This window comes from Meles meles, chromosome 3, assembly GCF_922984935.1.
Source record: "Meles meles chromosome 3, mMelMel3.1 paternal haplotype, whole genome shotgun sequence".
Taxonomy (NCBI): domain Eukaryota; kingdom Metazoa; phylum Chordata; class Mammalia; order Carnivora; family Mustelidae; genus Meles; species Meles meles.
The window spans coordinates 110,767,555-110,792,241 of NC_060068.1; the positions used below are offsets into that span (position 1 = coordinate 110,767,555).

A 24,687-nucleotide genomic window follows, 5' to 3' on the forward strand; every position below is an offset into this window, starting at 1 on the left:
GCCCCCAGGGAACACTGCCACGCCAACGCTCAGCTCTGCCTTCTGGAGAGATGCAATTCTCTAGAAAGCCCCTATCTTGCTTACAGATTAGCCCCCAACCCTGGGGCCTTGCCAAATGAGAAGCAGCAGGCACACATCACCCCACTGCCACTAGCTGGCCCTGCCCAGATGGGGTCAGGGACAGGACAGTGCCACAGAAAGCCCAGTCTGAGCCCAGAAGAGGTCAAGGAGCAGAGAGCAACCTGTACCCTAGGGCTGTCCTGGGAAGTAGTGAGCTCCATGTTTTCTGCGGTGGAGGAGCACCTGTGGAAGAGATGATTCCAAAAGCCAGTGGGATGAGATGACCTTTTAAACCCCAGATTCCTCTATTCTATGAGTCAGGCAGTATCTAAGGGAATGGCTTGTTCTGAGAGCCGCTTAAATAGTCTGGGAAAGACTCTCCCACTTCCTTCCCCTTTGACCTCTTTCTTCTGGGCTCATGATCTTTCTCCTGGAGACTCAAAGAATATTGCAAAGAAGACCACTCCCACATGTTCCTGCCTCAGTTTGCAACTCTGTATCAGTGGCCACTACTGGGTTCTGGGAGGCTCTGACTCCTGGGAAGTAAAGAAGGAAGCAAAGAAACAGACAAAGAGAGGGAGAAATCTGGAGACCAGAGACTGCTTCTGTGGTTGAGTTGGTTTGACCTTTGGCCCTATCCCAGTTCCATCCTCTTCCCCGAGATACGTGACCTTAAGCAATGCCACTTTACCTCTCAGGGCCTCTGCAAAATGAGAGAACTCTAATATCAACTGCCCTTCTTGGGAGGGTTGTTGTTAGCAACAATGAGTGACCACTGTGGGTAAGGTTATCCCAAACAGGATTCTGTGATGTGCCCAATGGATAGCCCAGCTCCACAGGCAGACACCACTCTTCATGGTTCTGTCTGAGGAAGCAAGTCCCCCAAAGACAGGCAAGTTTGGGTGGGAGAGGAGGGAGAGAGAAAGGGCCCTGACTGGGGGCTGCTGGGATGGGTTTCCTGCGTGGGAAGGGCTGTGCTCTGGAGTCAGTGGACCTGTGTCCTAAAGATACCAAATACTGCCTCTATGGGCCAGCATGGCACTAGGTGCTTCCCAAACATTGTCACATTTAGTTCTATCTACAAGGCAGACATTGTTATCACCCTATTTTACAGTGAGCAAAAAGCAAAGCTTAGAGAGGTTTGGTGAGCTGTCAGTGGAGGAGTCAGAAGTCACAGCCAGGCAAGCTGACTCTGGAGCCCTGTCCTACTGAAATCCTGACTCAGGTCCCTTGTCCCTGCCCCCACAGTTCTCTTGGAGACTGGTACTCAGTGGCTAGGCAGAATGTGCCCAATTCCCCAAGATCCCGCTCTAGCCTGGTACCCTCTCTCTGCCAGCTGCCCTGTCCAGCCAGAGCAGCTCTGGCCGCCCAGAAACACTGTGGCGTCATGGCTGTGTTGGGCCTTGAACAGAGAGACAGGGACTAGGATCAAAGCTCCAAATGACAGGAGATAGGATATGGGGGAGGGGTCTTGCCTGGTGCTCAGTTTTGCACAGCAAAGAAGAAAGGAAGACTGGGAGGCAGGATACCACCCCCACCCACCTGAATTCAGAATTAAAAATGACCCTAGGCACCCTGATAAGGGTTGGCGAAGGCACGCCATAAGGGTTGGTGAAGGTTTTTATTTTAATTAATTAATTAATTAGAGAGAGCAAGTGATGGGGTGGGGGCAGAGAGGTAGAGCGGGAGTGAGAAAGAGAATCCCAAGCCTACTCTGCACTGAGTGCAGTGCAGAGCCCCACATGGACTCCATCCCATGACCCTGAAATCATGACCTAAGCTGAAATCAAAAGTTAGGTGCTTAACCAACTAAGCCACCCAGGTGCCCTGGGGAAGGTTTTAGATAGTCACTGGGGAAGCTGTAAGACTGGGGCTGCCCCAAGTACAAGGTGATACTGGAGGGCCCCAAGCCCCCCACATCCTATTTTCCTGTCAGAATCACAGACTAGCCTGGGGCATTCTCTGATCAAAGCCCTGTATTGGAGACCTCCTGGCTGTCATGGAAAACCTCTGTCCAGTGGCTCTGGGCTCCAAATGGGTCCCCTGCCTTTAGCTGTAAGAGTCCCCCTCCTTGTCCTCTCACCTCCACTCGCAGTGAACTCTTCATCTTCCCCTGGAAACAAATTGCTCCCAACTTCAAAGCATCATAATCCCCCCCAAAGAGCAATCTTGAGAATGTCAAGGGGAAATTATTGAATTATCCTGGTTGGCAGAAAAATCTAATTTATAGCAAAGCATTTCTCCTGAAGTTTTAATAGATTTTTTTCCTCCGATGGATTTTAATGCGCAATTGTTTCCCGGGCTTGGAAATTTAGTTTGAAGCACTGACATTGCTTTTCAGTTCTTGATTTATTGCCAGTTCCCTGCTTTTGAGCCTGATAGCAAACCCAACATACTATTTTTCCTTCAACTGGGAGACAGTGCTCTCTGGTTAGCCTGAGAGCACTGTTAACCTGGACCAGACATCTGCTGGCACTGCAGTCTTATTAAGGGTGCGAGGGGGCCTGGCAACCTGGATGAACCTTCCATGCCCTCCGTAACTGGTTCCCAGGGACAAGTCCCCTCTTTGAGGATTTTGCTAGATGGAACCTTAGTGCTATGTCAGTGAGGATACCACTGGTCTATGGAGACCACTGGGGGCAGTGGCATGGCTAACCTTCCACTCTGCCCACTCCCTGACTCTCAGTCTGTGAAGGTGCCTGGCACAAAATAAGGGCTCAGCCAATAGGTGCTGGTTCAAAGAGGGTGGGGAAAGAGGGTGGCGTGGCTGAATGTCAGAGTTCTGTCTGGGCCAATGACAGCTTAGGCTCCCATTAGCAAAGGAATGTTGTGTTGACATCTTTGCCCAAGCTCCAGTCCATTGCCTCAGAATCATCTGGGCATAGCACAGGGGCAGTGGGCAAGGGTGTCATCTAGAGATTTGAATTTATGGGACATGGCTAGTGTGGGAGATAGGGGCCGGAGGGCACAATGGCATCAAAATAATGCATCCCCCCCCCAACAAAGATGAGAAGCTTAGTGTGCCCCACCTTTCAAGGGTATCTGACTAGGGCAATGCTTAACCAAAACTTATTGAGAGTGGGTTTTCGGAATGAACAACAGGCAGAGAAGGGAGATACTGGGAATAAAATAGACTTCTTTTGAGCCCTTGGATGATGATACCCATTTTACAGATACAGAAAGTGAGGCTCAGAAAGGGGCAGAAACTCTCAAAGCTTTGGCAAATGGACAAAGTGACACCGAGACCCAGCAGAAGCAGACTCCCTGAGGACTCTTTTCATAGCTGTGTGGGAGGCTGTACCGGCTTTTGTTAGCCTGACCTTGTAGGACTCTGCAAAGGTCAGGCTCCTCAGAAGGGTGGAGGTCTCTCAAGTCCCTAAGGGAGGTTTCCCACCATTTAGTTTTAGAAAGGGCTGATAGGACCATGGGGATTCCTTCTTATGTCACCACTGTTTTCTGGGGATTTCTTCTAGCAATCCTGCCATCCCTGACCCCATGTACCCAAATACACAGAGCCCCCAGAGATTTCAGTCTCTTTCTTCCCAGAGATTCCTGCTGTTGTGCCAAGTGAGAGGATCATTTGGCCATAGAACAGTGTGAACAAGGGGCAAGGGGGAAAGGGTCTGCACCCTTCCACTTACTCCTTCTCTCCATATTGTGTCCTTCCCCATCTCTCCCCAGCTGCCTGAACTTCTATGCTCAGGAAATTTGGGTTTCCTAACACAGGGCAGTACCAGAAACAGGGTCAAAAGCCCTAACCTCTGGGAAGCCTTGAGGAGTACTCTGGGGGTGGAGGGCTCACCCTGGCCAGAGTTTCTATCTGGACATAGAATTTGGGTAGGGGGGCTCTACATTCCCAGGGACTGAACTGGACCTTGCATGCTTTGTGAGGCCATTCCCACACCGTCCAGCCCTCTGGAGCAAATCCCTGAGCCCAGCCAGGAGAGGGTGGTTTGGGGGAGTCCACAGAATTGTGAGGAGGGCGTATTGTGGAAGGTGTTTCTGTTTGACTTCAGGGAAGAACCAGGCCTGGCTCTGAGAATCCTAGAGACTCCACTCCTATAAGGAAGGTGTCCTTATCACTCAAGCTACAAAAGCACAGGGTGGGAGGTGTCATGGGGACAGAACACACTGTCACAGTATTATTCCCTAGAGGCCTGCCTCTCAAGGTCCCACCAGATGCTTCTGCTCAGGAGCAAGGGAGAGCTACTACTCTCATTAATCAACCCTGCCCCTCCACAGTGAATGACTTCCAAAATGCTACCTTTGCTGGGACATCTCCCTGGCTCTGTCCCAGCAGCTGGAACCCAGATCACTTGACTTCTTTCCTGGTGCTCGTCTCCTTACTCTCTGGTAGGCCTGTGACTTGCACCAGGCATGCGTGTAAGCCAGGCCCAGGAGAGCTGAGTGGCAGGTGGGGAACAGGAGAAAGAACGGTGGGCAAGCTGGTTATGCAATCCTGACTCCCGGGGATGAGGACCTCATGGGAGGACAAGTCTGGGATGCTTTCCTGAGGGTGTTGGGGGGAAGGCTTCCAGAAGGACAAAATGGAGACCAAGGATGAGAAAGCTCCTGGTGAGATCCCAAATACATGTCAAGTCAATCTTCAGTAGATCTAGGCTTTGAGGGTCCCAACTGGTCAGCTAGAGGGGCAGGATCAAAGTGAGCTCAGCATGTGGTTCCCGATTCCCCCACCTGCGGTTTGGTAAGATGAGGTGTAGGGCAGCCCAGCTCTGGAAGGAGTTGTGCCTGGGCACGGCTCTGGCCCTATCCCTGAAAGCTCCCAATGCCATAGCCCCTGATGACCAGTCATTCTCATCAGACTGTGGTGCAGGGCCTCTTGCCTGGGTTTTTGAAACTTTGCCCTCTGGTGAGTAATTTCTTAGCATTTGTGTCTGGCATCAAGATCAGAGGTTTTGCTCTCCACCTCCTACCTCTGAACGAATCATGAAGAAGGACTTTCTTGAGGGCCCTGGGGGTTACTTCTAATCTGAGAGGTCTCCAGACGCAGGATGAGGAGCATGTGTGGACCTGAAACACTTGGGGCAGGAGGCTTCTGTACCAGGTCCTCCAGCCCACGCACCCTGGCACAGGCTCTCTGGGTCTGAGTCTGACGGGCACCAGAGGTTGGCATGCTTGATGGTGGTCATGCAAGAGGCATGTCCACCACCCAAGCCCTTGGCCCCCAGCCCATGCCTCAGTCCCACTGCCTCTCAGCACCAAGCAGATTCACCAAGGGCAGTACAGAATAGCCTGAACTCACATTGCAGCTGGAAGGTCAGGGCTAGACTCAAAGAACCTTCTGAAGATAAGAACTGTGATGGGTGAGAGAAAATGTACTAATCACTCAACTCTCAATAACCACATGCCAGCCTTGTCCCTTCAACCTGTTTTTCCACTGGTCAGATCTCAGGAAATGGCATTATCATCCATGTATCCACTCAAGCCCCCTGGGCAGTGAGCCTCTGAGCCCCATGGTCAATCCAGCATCTCTTCTTCTGAAACACGTCCAGAAACTGTCCCTAGCCCTCCAACTCCACTGCTATCAACCAGGCCAATCAACCATCACTTCTCTTGTAGATGCCTGCAGCAGCCTCTCCCTGTCTGCCTGCTCCTATCCATGCCCCCTGCTGTCCGTTCTCTACCCAGCAGCCAGAGTGAGCTCAGAATTTAAACCAAATGGGTCTGTCTCCTGCGGCAAACCCTCCAGGTAAAGGTAAAGGTCCCCTGGGGTAAAGGTCCTGCCCAGACTTGCTCCAGGCTCTCTCTTGCTACCTAGCCTGCAACATTCAGATACAGTGACCTCATTCTGCACGCCCGGAGCTTCACTATGATTCTCCTATCTTCCTGGCCTCCAGACTGTCACTTACTCATCTTTTGAGACCAAGAATACTTACTGATCTGCCAAACCCATCCAAGGCTCTAAGAATCCCTGCCAAACTGGAATCTATCTCCCCAACACCTATCACCTGATTGTCATCTTTTTTTTTTACTCTTCAGTCTACCTACTTGAGAGTGGCAGTCATAATCAAGAGAACACACAGAACAAACATGTGAAATAACCACAGCCCATCATTAAGCCATCATCATCATCACTGCTAACTGTTTACTGAGTATATTTTATGTTCCTGACAGTTATAAGTGTTCTACATGGATCAAGTTTTTTAACCTTCATGACAATCCTATGAAGTCAGGTTGGTCTTTATTTCCAAGATGCTCTGTGGGGAGTCCAGGGAGCTTGAGGTGGACAGGAAGACTCTGTGGTGGAAGCAGGAGTGCAGCTGGGTCTCAAGGGATGAGGAGCAAATGGTAGACAGGCTCAGGGCAAGTCCTCCAGGCCAGTATGAAGAATACTCCTAGTAGTGATAATATATTGGACCCTTCGCTGTGCTTAAGAGCTTTACATTTATTATTTGTTTTATTATTACATTTGTTGGATGTTTACAACAACCTTGAGAGGTAGATACCCAGAGTCCCATTTTGCAGACAAAGATACTGAGCTCTACTGGTGGCCTCCCCCAGTCTGGGAGGGAGAGAACCTGCCGCAGTCATAGACAGGCTTCTGTCCCCTGAGAAAAGAGCCCAGGTCAAAGAAAGCAGGACTATTGGGCAGGAGGGAGTGGACACTCTACTGAGCTCTGAGGCGGAGCAGGGAGGGCTGGAGGCCCCTTCCCAGAGAAAGAGGGAGAGCGTCAGAGCTGGGCTTTGAAGGACAGGCAGGAGTTAAGGAAGCAGAAATAAGGGGAGATTGGTGATGGGGATGGGCAAAGCCTCCTTCCTCTGCCCCTGCCCTGGCCACCTCCCCCAATATCTCCCAGGGTTCTGAGTAGGCTCCCAGAGGAGAACACCTACAAATATAAGTGCCCCATTTCCAGGTGACTTTTTCTTTTTTTACTGTTGTAAAATATCCCTAACATAAAATGTGCCACTTGCACTATTCTTAAGTGTACAGTTCGGTGCCATTAAGCACAACCATATTGTTGTATGACCATCACCACCATCCATCTCCAGACCCTTTTCATCATCCCCAAACTAAAAATCTATACCCACTGACAACAATTCCCCATTCCTCCCTTCTTTCTGGCCCACAATCACCACTCTACTTTCTGTCTCTATGAACCTGACTTCTCTAGGCACCTCATACAAGGGAGTCATGCAGCATATATCTTTTTGTGTCTAGTTGATTTCACTTAGCCTAATGTCTTCAAGGTTCATCCTGTTGTAGCATGCGACAGAATTTCCTTCCTTTTTAAGGCCAGATAATATTCCATTGTATGTATGTACCACATTTGGTCTATCTGTTCATCCACTGATGAGCCTTTGAATTGTTACCACCTTTTGCCTATTGTGAATAATGCTGTTATGAACTTGGGAGTATACAAACATCTGTTCAAGTCCCTGCTTTCAGATGGTTTGGCAGATGCCCAGAAGTGGAATTGCTGGATCCTATGGTAATTCTGTGTCTACTGTTTTTTGAGGCATTGGTTTCCACAGCAGTTGCACTATTTTACATTAGTGCTGGTAATGCACAAGAGTTCCAGTTTCTCCACATACTTGCCAGCATGTGTTACTCTCTGTGTAGTATGTGATTTGTTTCTTATTAATAGTCATCTAGATGGGTGTGAAGTGGTATCTCTTAGTGCTTTTGATTTTGATATTCCTAAATTAGTCATGTCCAGTACCTTTCTTGTGTGTTCACTGGTCATCTGTATATCTTCTTTGAAGAAAGTTCTAGTCAAGTCCTTTGCCCACTTTTAAATCTGTTTTGTTTTGTTTTGGTTTTGGTCATTGAGTTATAGGGGTTCTTTATATATTCTGCACATTAACCCTTTTTAGATATATGATTTGCAAATATTGCTTCCATTTCATGGTTTCCTTTTCACTCTGTTGGTAGTGTCATTGCATTTTGACAAAGCCAATTTATCTATTTTTTCTTTTGTTACCTGTACTTTTGGTGTCATATTAATTTAATCATTGCCAAATCCAATGTCATGAAGATTTTCCTTTATGTTTTCTTCCATGAGTTTTATAGTTTAGCTCTCACGTTTAGGTGTTTGATCTACTTTGCCTTAATATTTGTTTATGCTGTGAGGTGAAGATCTGACTTCATCCTTCATGTGCAGGTGCTCAGTATTCCCAGTACCACTTGTTGAAAAAACTGTCCCTTCCTCAGTGGATAGTCTTGGCATCCTTGTTAAAGATGATTGGACCATATATGTAAGGATTTACTTCTGAGCAATATATTCTGTTTCATTTCTCTGTATGTCTGTTTTTTTAAAAAAAGATTTTATTTATTTATTTGACAGACAGAGATCACAAGCAGGTAGAGAGGCAGACAGAGAGAGAGAGGAGGAAGCAGGCTCCCTGCGGAGCAGAGAGCCCAATGTGGGGCTCGATCCCAGGACCCTAAGATCATGACCTGAGCTGAGGGCAGAGGCTTTAACCCACTGAGCCACCCAGGGTCCCCTGGTTTTTTGTTTGTTAGTTTGTTTGTTTTTAAGATTATTTATTCATTTGAGAGAAAGAGAGAGCTCAAGGTTGGGGAGGGGCATAGAGCAAGCAGACTTTCTGTTGAGCATGGAGTCCTACTCGGCGATTGATCCCAGAAATCCCTGCAATCATGACTTGAGCCAAAATCAGGAGTCAGTCACTGAACAAACTGAGCCACCCAGGTGCCCCTGTATGTCTTTATGCCAATACCACACCATTTTGATTACTGTAGCTTTGAAGCAAGTTTTGCATTCAGGAGGTATGAGACCTTTAACTTCATTCTTTTTTTTTTTTTTTAAAGCAGGGTTTGTTTTTTTTTAAGATTTTGTTTATTTATATGACAGACAGAGATCACAAGTAGGCAGAGAGGCAGGCAGAGAGAAAGGAGGAAACAGGTTCCCTGCTGAGCAGAGAGCCCAATATGGTGCTCGATCCCAGGACCCTGAGACCATGACCTGATCCGAAGGCAGAGGCTTAACCCACTGAGCCACCCAGGCGCCCCTAACTTCGTTCTTTTTAAAGATTGTTTTGGCTCTTCAGGATTCTATGAGATTCCATTTGATTTTTGTTTGTTTGTTTGTTTGTTTGAAGTAATCTTTACACTCAGTGTGGGGCTCTAACTCACAACCCAAAGTTCGAGAGTTGCACACGCTACTGACTGAGCTAATCAGGCGCCCCTGTGATATGCCATTGTAACTCTAGGATGGACTTTTTCTATATCTAAACAACAACAACGACAACAAACACTGTTGGGATTTTGATAGTGATCATATGGACCCTTGAGACTTTAAGGAGGGCCTGGGCCAGCGAGATATCCCAAAGTGATCAGGAAATAGCAGTTTGGTGAGGAGAAATGGCGATCTGAACTGAAGGGGAGGCACATATTGGCAAATCAAAGAGCGGGGTCAAAGGGCTACCCTTCTTTAGAATAGTGAATACTTTGGCTCTTCCCAGTCCTCCACCAAGGATGGATCCCCATGGGAAGGAGTTCACTCAACTGTATCATGGACACTGCATTCCTAAGCCACTGAAAAGGCTCCTCCAGAATCAAAAGCCTCCTCCTTTCCCTCACTGGGGTTTCTCAGCTTTTCCATGTTCTTGTTGATTTTCTAGGAGCTGGTACTCCCTATCCTGGCTCTTAGAACCATTAGTGCTATTTTTTATGTGACTGGGACTCTGTCTCACTTCTTCCCCTGGACATGTCATCCTTCCAGTCCAGCCAGCTATCCCTTCCTGGGGGAGCATGTTTCCTCAAGACTGGAGGGCCACATGAATGAGCACTTCCTGGCCCTTTGGGAGAGGATGGCTGGGAAGAATCTCTTGTTGAAGATTATAGATACTCTTCCTGGTGCACCTTATACACACACCCAGATCTCAGTAGGTGAGGTCCACCTGCAGCAGCAGAAGCAAAGGAAGGCATAGGCAGCCTTCCTGTGTAGCCTAGACTCTTGAGAGATGACTCACTGGGCTGTACACCAGACCTCTGGCTCTGCCTCAGAAAAACTCCTGCACTCAGTCCATCACTGAAGATAGACAGATGGACAGACAAGCAGAATAAACACTCTGGGCCCCTCATGGGGCGTAATTCCCCGTTCTGAGCTGTGACACTCACTGCCTCTCCTGCCTGGCCATGGGAACACACAAGAGCCTTTATTGCCTTACCTCTAGGAGGCATGGCTGGGTCTTCTAGAAATGTATCCTGCTCTGGATGGAATATGCCATTTAACTCCAGCTCTGACAATGGGAACTGAGATTTCAGGCAAAGCCTGAATTTCTATCCCGAGGTTCATATATATGTGATTGGGTATCAGAAAATAAGGTTCTTGAGCCAAATGGGAACACTTATCCAAGTTGTTTTTAAAGCACCCCAAATTGTATTAGGCTGACTGGGGTCTCGTTAGATATAGAAGAAAAGCAGCAAGCAGGGAACATTCTTCCTATTTCACAGATGAAACAGTAGAGGCCTAGAAAATTATATCAGTGCTAGAGAGGATCTCATCCAATTGAGCCTTCTGATTTACCAGGTGAAAGCTATCCATCTTCCCATCTGCTGGTCCATTCATTCATTCATTCGTTCATTCATTCATTCATTCATTTAGCGCCTACTCCTGGGCAAGTCCCTTGCAAGAGGCTAGGGATACAGCAGTGAGTCAGACCGACAGAATTTCTCTCTCATGGAAGGCACAGCCTGCTGGGGAAGGCAGATGGTAGCAAACAACAAACAAACAAAAACCACTAATGAAGGGAAAGAAGTAATGGAAGAGGGGTCTATGGGAATATTTAACTAAGGAATCTGACGTCAACCAAGAAGTCAGTGAAGTTTCCCTGACAGAGGTGAGACCTGAAGAATGAGCCAAACAGAAAAAGATGGGGAAGGATACTCCAGGCAGAAGAAGCACCATGTGCAAAGGTCTGGGGGCTGAAGGAGGGACAGGCCCAGAGAAGAAAAGTCACCTAGGAAGTTGGAGACCAGAGGCTTTAGGATTCCTACCTGTATTCTTCCCACAAAACCAGAGCCCAACACCCCTAACCCCACAACCTTCATGGCCTCAGACAATACCCCTGTCTCCTCTTGGGCCATTCATTGCACCCTCGGGGACCCAAAAGAGCTCAAAGACAAACTAAAGAGTGCAGAATGTCAGAATTGTGCAAAGAACATGTAGGGTATGCTCACCTTTGTGGGAGCTGGTGGCATCCCCAGGCTTGAGTTAGGATGAGAGACTAAAGATTGAGTGCTGAATGGAAAAGTTTTATAGACAAAGAGAGAAATAATTTCAGCAGAGAATCTAGGCTCAGCACTGGAGGTCAGGGAGAAATGGAGTAGGTAATGAATTATCTGTGTTCTGTATTCAAAAAACAAAGTTTCTGAGATTTGGTGATTGACTGGGGGTATTGGGTTGGCTGGAAGTGGTCAGCTGTGTACCTGGATTATGGTGTCTAGGGGCCCCTGTGTGTACCTGATATGCCTGCAGTCAAGATCTGGGTGCCCAGTCAGATCTGCGTTCATTGACTAGTCCTCTCTAGTCATCTACATGGCCAGACTCAGGTTTATCATTGCCTTCAATTCTTTATTTATGAAAGAGTGTAGGGATGCCCAGGTCCTCACACTCTGATACCAATCACACTCTGATACCAAACAGTCAACAACTGTTTGCTAAATCCAACTGTTGATCTGGAACCCATACCCACAACACCAGGGGTAGAGTCTCCTTCCTGTCCCTCACCCCCATCTGCTGTGTTATAGTCTGCCTCTTTTCATATTCCACTGTGTCTGCCCAAGTCCAGGCCAACATTTGTTTACTCAAAGGTATTCACTTATCCAAACTTATCACCTCCAGCTCATGATCTGTATCTAAAATCTTACTCTTCTTCTGAAAACTTTTCTTTGACTCCCCTTAGCCATTGGGACAAAGCCCTGGGGTTTGCACACCTAGGCAGTTGTACAAAACCACAGCCAGACTTCCAGTTCAGCTCAGCCTGGACTTGTAGTGGGAATAGTACTAGGCCAAGAGGCTTGCATGCCTTTGAACTTGAGTTTCTGGTTCTTGAGTGAACAGAGTGGATATTCCCATACAAACTAGAAATGCCTCCCTGGGGCTCTGTTCTTTGAAAGATACCAAGGGTGACCTTGAAGATTATCTTTCATAGCCCAAATCATCACCTCTGAAGACTTAGGTGAGTTCTGCTCATCCCTGCTCCCACCACCCTGACCCTGCTACCATTGTCAAGTGGTTATGAAAGGCCCCTCTTCTGCTGGGTAAAGTGGGTACCCAAGTGCCTGCCTATTAACTGGGGCCAACTCCAGGGAAAGGAGAGTCAGGATGACACACACTCATTTTACTGTGTATGCGTCTATAATGTGGGAATGTTTTTACAAGCATGTATCACTCCTGTAATTAAAGATGCAACTCTAGTAAAAAGCTCCATCCCTTAGGCCATAGGTTCAGAGGGCAGAGGGTGACAAGGAAGACTTGACAGGTGACACAGCACTGGAGTTATGCCAGGAGGTCAGGAGCAACAAGGGGGCATCTGAACCAGAAAAAGGCAAGATCCAGGGTTGGGGGTGAGTTAATACTGTAATGGGTAGGGCCTTGAATGCCAGACCAAGCAGTTTATAATTAAGGCGTTTCTGAACCAGGGGTATATGATCTGAGCTAGGTCTTGGGGTTGGAGCTGGCAAAGGTGAGAGAAAGACCAAGACTTCCAGAAGACTATGTGCATCCTTGTGAGAAGAGCAATAATTGAGGGAAAGGGGCATGTGAATGAATGAGCTGCGCTGGCCAGGACCTTGACACTTAGGGCAGGGCCCACCCTCTATCTGCACTGCAAAGCCTCCCATAGCCTCACTGGGCACTGGTAGCTCTGTGCCTGAGATTCCTGGTCCACGCGGAGCTGGAGACAGGATAGCAACCCAGCATGGCTCTGTTTCTGTTCCTACTTCCCCACCTTGACCCAGGAAGAGACCCCACTGGACCTCTTGGGGGTTCTAGTTCTTTCTGTCTTCATAGAAGAATTGCAGAACAGCTGTGGTTTGGGGTCACGTGGTGACTCTCCTGCATGTCACATTTTCCTGGGTCCTGGAGGAAAAGCTAGCTGGTACACCACAAAATAAGGGATGAGGGTGTACCAACCTGAGCTGGATGAAGGTTTTCATACTTCAGGGCCACCTGCAAGAGGCAGGATGGGTACTTCAGTAATGCTGGGGGATTCCAAAGATCCCAGAGAGACCTAGACACCTTGACAGACTGGATATGACATCCAGGAGGGGAGATCAGAGTGCCCCACCCAGTGCACCTCCTAGCCTGCCTCTTGCCTCATCATAGGCTACTAGGGTCAGTCATGCCTAAGGGACCATCGAAGGTCAGTTGGAAACTTAACATGGAAAAGGACTGGGTTTGAGTAGATTCTCCAAGATCAGAAAAGCATTCTCTCTTTCCTTGTTATGGTACCTCCACTGTCAGCCTCAGGTACTGAGGACTCAAAGATGAAAGTAGTCAACAAATTCTGAAGAGAGGGAGCATCTTCTCCTGTCTCTGTTTCCTTTCAGTGGCTTAGTGGAAGAGATCAAGTCCACACTATACCCTGAAAGGGCCCAGAAACTTCTGAGTATGGTACACACATCAGGCAAGGAAATTCTCTTCCTCTACTACAGGCGACTTCAAATTCAGAGCTCTGGGGCCTGCTGTTCCCTCTACCTGGATGTTCTTTCTCACCTGGCCCCACTGTCAGCTGAGGAACTCCAGTTCTTTCTTGCAGGCATCACCTTTTCTGTGAAGCTTTCCTTTACCGCTCTGCTAGCACACTCCCTCCCACCATTATTTCTGTATCTTGTACTTGTATCCATCACTGCACATTGCACCCTCCACTGTTTTGCTTTATTTATGTGTCTGGAGTCTTGGTATATGAACTATCCTCTGCTCTGTGTCCCTGGGAGGGAGGAAAGGTAGCCTAGTGTCTGCCCCTATTGAGCTCACTAATCACTGGTGCAACAGAGCCATGATGAACAGTCCCAAATTTCCCAAGCCAATTCAAGTCCACTTTAAGATGCTTTAGCCCCCCTCACCAGCCCACCCTCAGCTTCCCAGGGACCTGCCCAAGGTTGGAGCCTGATGTTGGCCATTCTTGGAGGTGTCTCTCTTGAAAGGGTCCTCAAATTAGGAGATTGTAAAGGTCCCCCAAGTTCTTGGTAAACTTGGGACTCAGGCCAAAGTGGAGTTAGGAATGCTGGAAGCTTTGCTGATTCCCTCGCTGCTCTGGAAATTGACCCCTGGACAATAGTAATATGGTGATGATTGACAACCCACATGCAATAAGGAGCAAGGGTTGTGGCCCAAGTGAGTTGCCTCCCCAGGGTGTCCTGCCAACCTCATTGGGAGATGGCCAGGTAGGGACTCGTGACCCAGGTATGTCCTCCAGCTTGGGCCATGGGCAGGGCATGTGAGACCAGTCAGGCAGGTAGGAAACCCCTAGCCACCCCCATGAAGCAAGGACCTCAGAGTCCTCAGTCTACCTCTTCCACCCTCCAGATAAGGATCTGATCCTCAGGCAGGCTGTGCAGCAAGTCAGTGTCAAGCCCTGACAGAAAGGTCTTAGCAGTACCAGTTGTCCTCTTGGGTGCTTCAGCCCCAGGCTTCTTGCTTCAGACTTTGCATTCCTCTGGGACAACAGTCCTTCCTGTCACTGGCCATTTGGCCAAGCCAGAACCTTGCCCTACTTCTGCCAGGGCAGCTTTTCTGTGGACCTCTCAGACCTCAGAATTCTCTGGCTGTCTGATGGCTCACCACCCTCCCTACTCCCTCACCCTGTCTTGAGTCAGCACCCAGCTGGCTGCTCAAGCCCTGGTTCTGGTCTCTAAGAGGTCTCCGGGCAAATCTGCAGCTCAGCTTTAAACACGTCTGCATTTTGTCTCTTCGGTTCATTGATCAAGAATCATATGATCTTTTAAAAACACAGCTGGTAGAGTTGCCCATCTGTGCTTCTGCATTTGGATCAGTAAATCGGGCTGCCTAGAATTTACTGAAACCTGCAGGTCTGAGTGCAGAATGAGTCTGCCCTCATGATACCTCCTGTGATATCTCATTTTCTAGATCATCTTCATTCTTGGGACCACCCTTGACTGGGTTTTAGGAATAGTTCTGTTTTTAATGCTCATTTATCTCCTGAGTTCTTCTAAGGACTGTTTTCTTTTTATATTGAGGTTCACTAATTATAGGGTAAAACACTAATCTACGCTCCTCCTCCATGGCTGAAACACACACACACACACACACACACACACACACACACAATTATTTACCAGACAAGATGGGTCATGAGTCCTTATCTAGGTCAGCAACCCAAGGTAGTGATAGTCTCTATTCTCCCCTCCTCCACCCCCTCCTTTGAAGTACACACAGGAACATTGCTGGTATGGCAGCAATGCCCCCCAATATCTGAGCACATGACCATCAAAAATAAATACTAGGAATGTCTGTCTGGCTCAGCTGGTAGAGCATGAGACTCTTGATTTTGGGGTTGTGAGTTTAAGCCCCCAAGGTGGGCATAGAGCCTAATAAATAAATAAATAAACAAATAAATAAATAAATACAGATAGACAGGTATTAAATTTCCTAGCCTCCTTTCCAGCTATGTAACTAAGTTTTGATTGATGAGATATAAGTTCATTGGTACATCCAACTTCTGAAAAGTATCGTTAAAGGGAAAAGGCATGCCTTCTTCCTTTCTCCCTTCTTCGTGGTAGCTAAAAACACCTTTGGTGATGTGATAGCTGGAGTCAGTGCAGCCATCTTGAAACAGGAAAGTGAAGCCACACTTTGAGGATGGCAGATGCAGAAGCCCAACTTCCAAGGTGGCCCCCAGTGACTCTCAACTTCCGGTATTCATGTGCTTGCTTAGTTTTGTTCCATATTAAATAGGGTTGACCTGTGTAACCAATAGCATGTTGCAGAAATGCAGAAATGTGACTTCTGGAACTACATCTTAAAAGACATTGCAGCTTCTGTCTCCTTCTCTCTTTTTAATGATTTATTTGTTTGAGAGAGAGAAAAAGGATAAGCAGGGGCGGGGAGGTATGGGGCAAAGGGAGAGGGAGAGAGAAACTTTAGCTGACTCTGCGGTCAGTGCTGAATCTGACGCAGGGTTCAATCCCACAATCCCCAGATTATGACCTAAACTGAAACCAAGGGTTCGATGCTTAGCCCACTGCACCACACAGGCTCCCCGTCTTATTTCTTTTTCAGTCACTTGTTCTAGGCGTGTAGAAGCTAGCTGCCATGTTGTAAGCATACTCAAGCAACCCTATGGAGGATGGCTGGTAGTGAGAAACTAAAGCCTTATTGTCAACAATTGGAACCCACTTGCCAGCAGAGTGCTGCTATCACAGTCAAGCCCTTCAAATGACCAGGGCTCCATCTGACATCCTGACTGCTCTCTCATGACATGCTCTCTCAAACCAGAAGCACCCCACTAAGTCACTCCTGAATTCTGATGCATAGAAAGTGTGAGATAATAAATGTTTATTGTTCTTTTTTTTTTTAAAGATTTTATTCATTTATTATTTGAAAGACAGAAATTACAAGTAGGCAGAGAGAGAGAGGAGGAAGCAGGCTCCCTGCTGAGCAGAGAGCCCGATGCGGGGCTCGATCCCAGGACCCTGGGATCATGACCTGAGCTGAAGGCAGAGGCTTTAACCCACTGAGCCACCCAGGCGCCCCTGTTTATTGTTCTTTTAAGCCACTGAGTTTTTTTTTTTTTTTTAAAGATTTTATTCATTCATTTGACAGAGAGAAATCACAAGAGAGGCAGGCAGAGAGAGAGGAAGGGAAGCAGGCTCTCCACTGAGCAGAGAGCCCGCTGCGGGACTCGATCCCAGGACCCCGAGATCATGACCTGAGCCGAAGGCAGCGGCTTAACCCACTGAGCCACCCAGGCGCCCTACCTCAGACTTTTTAAAGATTTATTTGTTTGAGAGCGAGAGTGTGCATGCAGTGGGAGGGACAAAGGGAGAGGGAGACAAGCACTATCCCCGCTGAGCAGGGAGGCTGCTCCCCTCCCCTGAGCAGGGAGGGCTCAGTCCAAGACCCTGAGATCAAGACCTGAGTCAAAACCAAGAGTCAAATGCTTAACCCACTGAGCCACCCAGGCTCCCCTCAGACTTTTTTTTTTAAGAGAAATAAACTGCTCTTATTTTTACAACGATTATTTTGAGCATTCTGCTGCTCCTATACCTACTCCTGTTCTTGGTACCATTCATTTAGAAACTCTTCTAAGAATCTTTGGAGTGTCTTTGGAGACCATCTCAGTCATGCCTGCTGCCAATGGCATGTTGAGATCTAAATATTTCTGCCTATAATGATGGGCAGTTAATGTCTACAAATGTCTGTAAAAGGAATTTCATAGAACCCCAGGCCAAGGATCAGGAGATCCTGGCTCTACCCCATCTTGTGGGATCTCACTGAACATTTTGGTGATTGGCACAGAGAGATACTGTCTTCATATGGGTGTTCCTGGGATGTCCATGAGGTTCAAAAGGAGATGTAAATAAGCACTATGGAGAGTGCCAAGCTGTTCTACGCACCCTGCTGTAGGTTAGGCTGATTCTGGGTGGAGTAAGCTCACCTCAGCATTTACAGGTTTTCCTTTTATGGACCAGCTTTCAGGTGTGCATCTCAGGTAGTCTAGTGAGCAAATCCTAAGCAGCGACAAGATGCCCTGCTCAGGTCCAGTCAGCCATGGCACAGGACTGAGGAATGGCAGTCCTGCTAGTCTTTTCTTTTTACTAAAGCACTCTTTCCTGGTGTCCTGGTTGCAAGAAAACAGCCAGCCCTCTGAGGCTTCCTCTCTACCCCATGTCCTACTTCATCACAGACTATGACATCCAAGTGGACTAATCAGCCAACACAATTCCTGGACCTTCTTACTGTTCCTCACCTTCTCCCACTGGGCTCTTGCCACACAGTGGGATAGATTCTCTCTGAAATCTTAGCCTCCTGAATTCTACCAGAAGCCTTGACCTCCTACTTGTTAGGTTTTTTCAGTCCATTCTCCACTCCTGCTCTTGGACAAAAACCTTCTGTATTGTTTCTCCAGCCTGGCCCCATTAGAACCATCTAAACAACCAGAAATCTTCTTAAGCCCTGTATTTTTTTTTAAAGGTCTTATTTATTTATTTGACACAGAGAGAGAGAGAGAGAGAGAGAGAGAGCACATAAGTGGAGGAGGGGTAGAGGGAGAAGCAGGCTTCCCACGGAGCAAGGAGCCCGATGTGGGACTTAAGCCCTGTATTAATTAGGGTAATGCTAGACACTATAACAAACAAATCCCAACTGTACTGGCTCAGACAATATAGTTGATTTCTTGCTCATATTGAACCAAAACAGGTGTTCCTGTTCAGTTGATATCTCTCCTCTAAGTGGCGAGTCAGGGAGAAGGAACCTCCCACCTTGTGGCTCTTGCCACCTCCAACATGTGGTTTCTAAGAGGATCTCAATCTGGAGGCAGGAGAGAGGAAAGTTGGAGAAGGGTATGTCTGCTGCTTAACTATCCTGGGCTGGAAATGACACATGTCTTTCCTGATCAACATTCTGTTGGCAAGAACAAATCAATGGACTCCTCTCAGAAGCAAAAGATGTGAGAAGAGGGGTGGATGTTGGGAAATGTAGTCTCTGCTGGGAAACCCCTTCCTCCCCTCAATTCTATTCTATAGAAGGGCAGAGGATGACAGTTTTTTGGTGATCAGTTAGCTATCTCTGCTCCATACCTCTTACTTTATTCTGCCACAACCTCCTAGCAAGACCACAGCCCAGGCACTACAGGCCAGCCTGCCTTCCTTGCTTCTGGGTCCTGTAGAAAATCCTGAGGGGGGACAGATCTGTGCCAACACAGATATATCACCTCCAAAGCCAGTAGGGCCCCTGTGTTGTTGGGCCTGGGTCAGATTCTCTCCTATTTCCCATACAGATGCTTCCAAATACCCCTTCTTCGCCCTTGTTCCCTCATCCCACCCTCCTTCTCAGTAGGAAAGCGTTTTGGCGCCAAAGGGTGCCCCCTCCACATCTCCTGCTCTCTCCTCCCCACAACACTCTTAAAAACCTGTCCGTGCCCATAGTCACACCAGCTTCACATCCCCAGGTTTCAGATCCATGCTTTCACCTTCCCTCTGGATGCACATAGGTCTTTCACACTCATATGTCTCCAATAGTCATTATCGCCCAGCCCCTTCCCTTCCCTCCCACCTGGTTCTCCTCCTGTGCTTTATTTCTCCTATGATGGCACCACCCTCCCCACACAGTCTCCCTTGCTAAAAACCTGAGGGTCCTCGTCTTGTTTCTCAGGTTAAATCCTGGCCCAAACACTTCTTGAATCCATTCCCTGTACTCCTTTCCTCAGATCATCGCTCCTTGTTTAGATGCCTGTAACCATCTCCTGATGGGTTCTTATGCCTCTAGTCTGTTTCCCTCCAACCTGTGCTCCATGGCAGCCACAGTGACCGTTCGACAGTACATATCTGACCATAACACTCACTTTCTTAAGCATGGAATTCCCTCTGAGGCCCCCAAGTCCCCATGTGACCCACGGCCCCACTGCCCACTTTGCCCAGTCCCTCACCTCCCTCAACACTCCAGCAATGCCCGACTTTACTCTGTACACACTCTGAAGATCCTTGAAGATCCACTGGGGTCCTGGGCAGGTGCCCCATGTTGGTGCTGCTAGAATATCCTCTGTCTGTGCTTATTAAAGCTTTTTATATGTCTGCCTCCCAGTACTGTAAGGGCAGGAGCTAATTCTGCATCTTACTATCTCAGTGCCTGGGATAGTGCTCAGTACATGCTCATGAATGAAGATTGTGAGAAGGTATCCGTTGAAGATATGGAAAACCTTCATTTAGATAAGCTTGATTTACCCTGAATGGACATTTTCTCCTCGTGAGAGCCAAACTGTGCCTGTGTGTGCCTGTGTGCGTGCGTGCATGTGTGTGTGTGTGTGTGTTTATCTGTGAAATCTGATCCTTTGCCTGAGAGCCTCACCATCAATTAGTCATGACTGGCCATTTGCGCAAAACCTCTTCTCCTAAAGCACTTTGCACAGAGGGGGAGAGCTCTCCCATCCTGCTAGGGCTGTGGGCTCAGTTCCTGCCACATGACTGACCTTGGCGGTACATTCATCCCCAAGTGTCTCAATGGAACCCCATAGCAGCCTTGGGAGGCAAGCCAAAAAGGAGCACTGTCCCCCATTTTTTTTAAAGATTTCTTTTTTAAGATTTTATTTATTTATTTGACAGAGAGATCACAAGTAGGCAGAAAGGCAGGCAGAGGGAGAGAGGAGGAAGCAGGCTCCCTGCCGAGCAGAGAGCCCAATGCGGGACTCGATCCCAGGACCCTGGGATCATGACCTGAGCTGAAGGTGGAGACTTAACCCACTGAGCCACCCAGGCGCCCCATTTTTAAGATTAAAAAAAACATGTTCATGGGGTGCTTGGCTGGCTCAGTCAGACTGACTCTTGATCTCGAGGTCATGAGTTGGAACCCCACATTGGGTATAGAGATTACTAAATAAATAAATACACATTAAAAAAAAAAAGAGAGAGGAGGGGGGGAAGGAAACTTGTTCTTAGGAGGTGAGATGAGGTCCAAGGGTGCAAAGCGAGTCGGGTTTTTGTTCTTTCCCTCTGTATCATGGACCATTCTTCCCCCTAAACTTTGGAGCTGCTATAATGCACCATGGTGCCAACACAGACCACAAGCTCTGTAGGAAATTGCCTCAGACAGGGGGATTGAGACCCTACCTGCCCCCCCCCCCCACCAGTCATAACACACCTTGCATGTCAGCTATTCTCTAAGGTAGGGAATTACTGGAACAGACACGTACCCAAGCTGACTCAAACATAAAGGAGGACTCTCACAGAATCCAAATGCACAAAGTTATCCTAGGAACTAGATGGTCAGAACGAGACAAGCACTTTGTCTTTTGTGCTGGACCACAGATCTTTTCTCTTTGCATTTCTAAGCTGATCCTTTTTCATAAAACCTTAACCATTTTTTAACAAGGCCCAACATGACTGCCAGCCCTGAGGTGGCCTGGCTTACAACTCCAAGGCCCACAACCACAAAAGCAGAGTCAGAGCCTTGGGAGTACTTGGCTGGCTCAGCCCAGGCAAGGGCTGGTTCTCTCAGTTTGGGTTTCCAGTCCTGGCTCATCACCTGGAACATGGGCAAAGGGGCTGGGTGAGCTGGTAGTGGGTAGCAGAGGTAGTGGGTAGAAATCCTAAGAGGGATGTAGGGAGGGAGCCAATTAAAAGTGGAGGGAACAAGTGTGAAAGATGTTGAAATGAATGGGCATCTCGAGTAACCAACCCACCTAGACGGCTCTCAACTCTAAAGATGGAAGTTAAGTTGCAGAAGCTTGATAGGAATACAAGCGTTTCCTCTTCACAGAAATACAGACTGCCTGGTGGAGTACAACTGACTATTGCCTTGTGGGACTGACCAGTTTCTAAAATCACTTTAGCATCCTTATCGGACTATCTATGGTGATACGCTGAGTTCTCCTTTGAATTGGTTGTAATATTTTAGTGCTTCCCTCATTAACTGATGAATTAAAATAAATCTTCGATGCATACTAATTTTATATCTGAGGAGAGGCATGATTGCATCCTCTTTTAAAATGTATCGTGGGCACTTGGGTAATTCAGTCGGTTAGGCGTCTGCCTTTGGGTTGGGTCATGATCTGGAGTCCTGGGATCCAGCTCTGTGTTGGGCTCCCTGCTCAGCGGGGAGTCTGCTTCTCCCACTCTCTCCCTCTGCCCCCCGCCCAACTCCTGCACATGCTCTCTCTTTCTCTCGAAAATAAACAAATAAAATCTTAAGAAAAAAAATTAAAATGTATTGTGAAGGGGTGCCTGGCTGGCTCCCTGGGTAGAGCACGTGGCTCTTGATCTTAAGGTTCTGAGTTTCAGCCCCACGTTAACAGAATTTTAGTGGAAATTGTCCAGGGAAAGGTGTAAGGGTCACTTATTTTATTTTTCTGTACTTTCTATTTTTTTTTAAAGAATATTTATTTATTTGAGAGAGAGAGAGAGATTGAGCACAAGCAGGGGGAGAAGCAGGCTCCGCGCTGAGCAGAAAGCTTCGGACCCTGACACCATGACCTGAGCCAAAGTCAGAGGCCTAACCAATGAAGCCACCTGGGTGCCCCTCTGTACTTTTCTTTATATAAAAAAATAGCATCCACTGTATAATTATTTGCGAAGCTGTACATATGGTTGTTTGGACTTTTCTGACAATGAGAAAACTTTTACAAACCTAATATATGTCAAATTTTAAAGCAAAAAGCCAGCTAAGTAGGGCAAAACTACATCTCAGCATATTGCTACAAGCCAGCCATGGGTAGACAGAGGTGGTTATGACATGCTGCCTGCCCTCAGGAAAGGGGATGAGGATCAAGCTCCACCCATAGGCTGAAGGATTCCAAACAATACCCACAGGCACCTTGTGTGAGGAGGTGTCCAGGTGAGGGGACTTCCTCATTGTTCCACACCTGCTGCATCTCCTTCCTCCTGCCCCTTGGCAGCCCAACCTAGGGAACGCTGGTGGAAGCTCATGCCAGAATGGGATTTCTTCCTTCTGTCTTTCCTCCCCTAACAACCTGAGAGGCATCCTGCCCTCCCTAGCTTGCAGCTGAAATGGAAAGTCACTGCCAAACCTCTGCTTGCACAACAATGTACTTCTGAGAAGGGAACACAAAATTTCTGTCAACTGAATCCTGCTTTCCTCGTGAATTACATGATGGTCCAGATACGCTCTGGCTTCCATTGCTGTGGGCGGCTCCCCCACTGTCAATGGTCCCCACACTTCTTATTTTTCTGTCTTCATTAAATCAACCTATAAACTGGCATTGATTTAAGTACCCCCTCTTCTAAAAGTACAACCTTCCTTCTAGGAATCCTTCTATCAATCAAACTTGGACATTTGTCTCTGCTGTTTTCTTTTTTTTTTTTTTTAAGATTTTATTTATTTATTTGACAGAGATCACAAGTAGGCAGAGAGGCAGGCAGAGAGAGAGAGAGAGAGAGAGAGAGAGAAGGAAGGAGGCTCCCTGCTGAGCAGAGAGCCCAATGTGGGGCTCGATCCCAGGCCTCTGGAATCATGACACGAGCCGAAGGCTCATAGAGTAGAGGCTTTAACCCACTGAGCCACCCAGGTGCCCCAAGTCTCTGCTGTTTTCTAAGTGTGTATGTACAGAAGGGCAGACAATACCCACAGGCAGTGGGACCATCTCTCAGCCCAGGAGGCTCCCCTGACCTCTGGCATAGTGTCCATAATCCCTTGCATTTACCACATCTGCACACAAGTGCTTCCTTAATAAACTCTGGCCTAGAAGGACCAAGGACAAAGGAAAGCATGGGCCTCCCCTTGCTTGCTGCACATTCAACTGGCATGACAAGGGCTGGCCTTTCCCACACTTACCCACCAAGCATGAAGTCGCAGACATTCCTGAATCCAGGGGCTGATGTCCAGGTGCTCCAGAAGACTTCCCAAGGAGCATACCACTGTGATAGAGAGTTATGGTCACTGCTTGGAGATGTTCCCGCTTAGACTCCCAACGCCGTCTGACTACATCACTTTCTCCCTTAAGTTCTTCCATGGCTCCCTATTGCTTGCATGATCAAGTCCAAGCTCCACGGCCTGGCCTTCAAGGCCCTTGCTTCCCAATCTGTCCCCAGCTATATCTCTGGCACCATCTCCCTACACCTTGAACCTCACTGTCTAATCCCTCATTCACCCCACACACACTAGAGACAACTTGCATATGAGTCTCAAGATGGTTTCCAAGCTCTCCTAGCTGCTCAAAATGCCTCATTTCAATGGCAGTCTCTCTTACTAATTGGTGTCACCAGAATCACATTACTATAGCAGCAGACGTAAATGCCAGTGCCAGTTCTAACGCAGGGCCTTACTCTGGTGTTCCCACCACCTCTACGGCTGCACCTGGGTGAACATCACACAGACCACTTTCCAGAACGGCCCTCTCCACAGGAGCAGCTGCAGATTCCTCCCACCTCCTAAAAGCTCACTGCTGTGGAGCAGAGGCAGTTGTATTAGGACACATCACAGCATCTCACTGCCAAAGTGACAGCTACAATTATGTTTTGGCCGACAGCTGGAGATGAGAGAATGTATAAACAGCCAAAGCCACATGAGCCTTCATGAATCAGCAGTTTGTAATGCGTGTCCAGCTGGTAGGTGGGGTGGGTAACCTGCTGGCTATAGACCTCAGGTTAGTGCCTGGAACCCTCAGGTGAGGTCTTCCCCCAGACAGTGATAGTTAATGCCCCCAGGGAACACCCCAGGACCCAGAAGGGCAGGAGTAGGGCAATCAGGCCCAGGCACGGTCCAACCCCAGGGGACAAGCGTCTCATTTCCAGGCAAGGGTCGGGGGCAGGCAACAAAGGGCCAGACTTTACCCAGGGGTGAAGTCCATCTCGCTGAGCAACCTGATGAGGGGTGTATTCATAATGGGTAGAAGGTCCCTGTTGAGACCACCTCCATAAGGAGCCTCAGTGCCATAGGAGTGGTGTCGGGATAGGGGCCAAGACACCAGAGCAAAAACCAGCATGGGGCAGCAGCAGTTTCTACCTGC

General features: G+C 48.0%; 1 protein-coding gene across 4 annotated transcripts in view; it reads right to left on the minus strand.

The window, feature by feature from the left end:
* Window positions 1-24,687, minus strand: part of JADE2 (jade family PHD finger 2) — a 136,233-nt gene that overhangs the window by 89,053 nt on the left and 22,493 nt on the right. For all 4 annotated transcript variants that reach the window (XM_046000510.1, XM_046000511.1, XM_046000509.1 and 1 more), the window contains exon 3: window positions 23,514-23,596. In XM_046000510.1, the coding sequence (XP_045856466.1) occupies window positions 23,514-23,596 (83 nt within the window). The remainder of the gene's footprint in view (window positions 1-23,513; window positions 23,597-24,687) is intronic.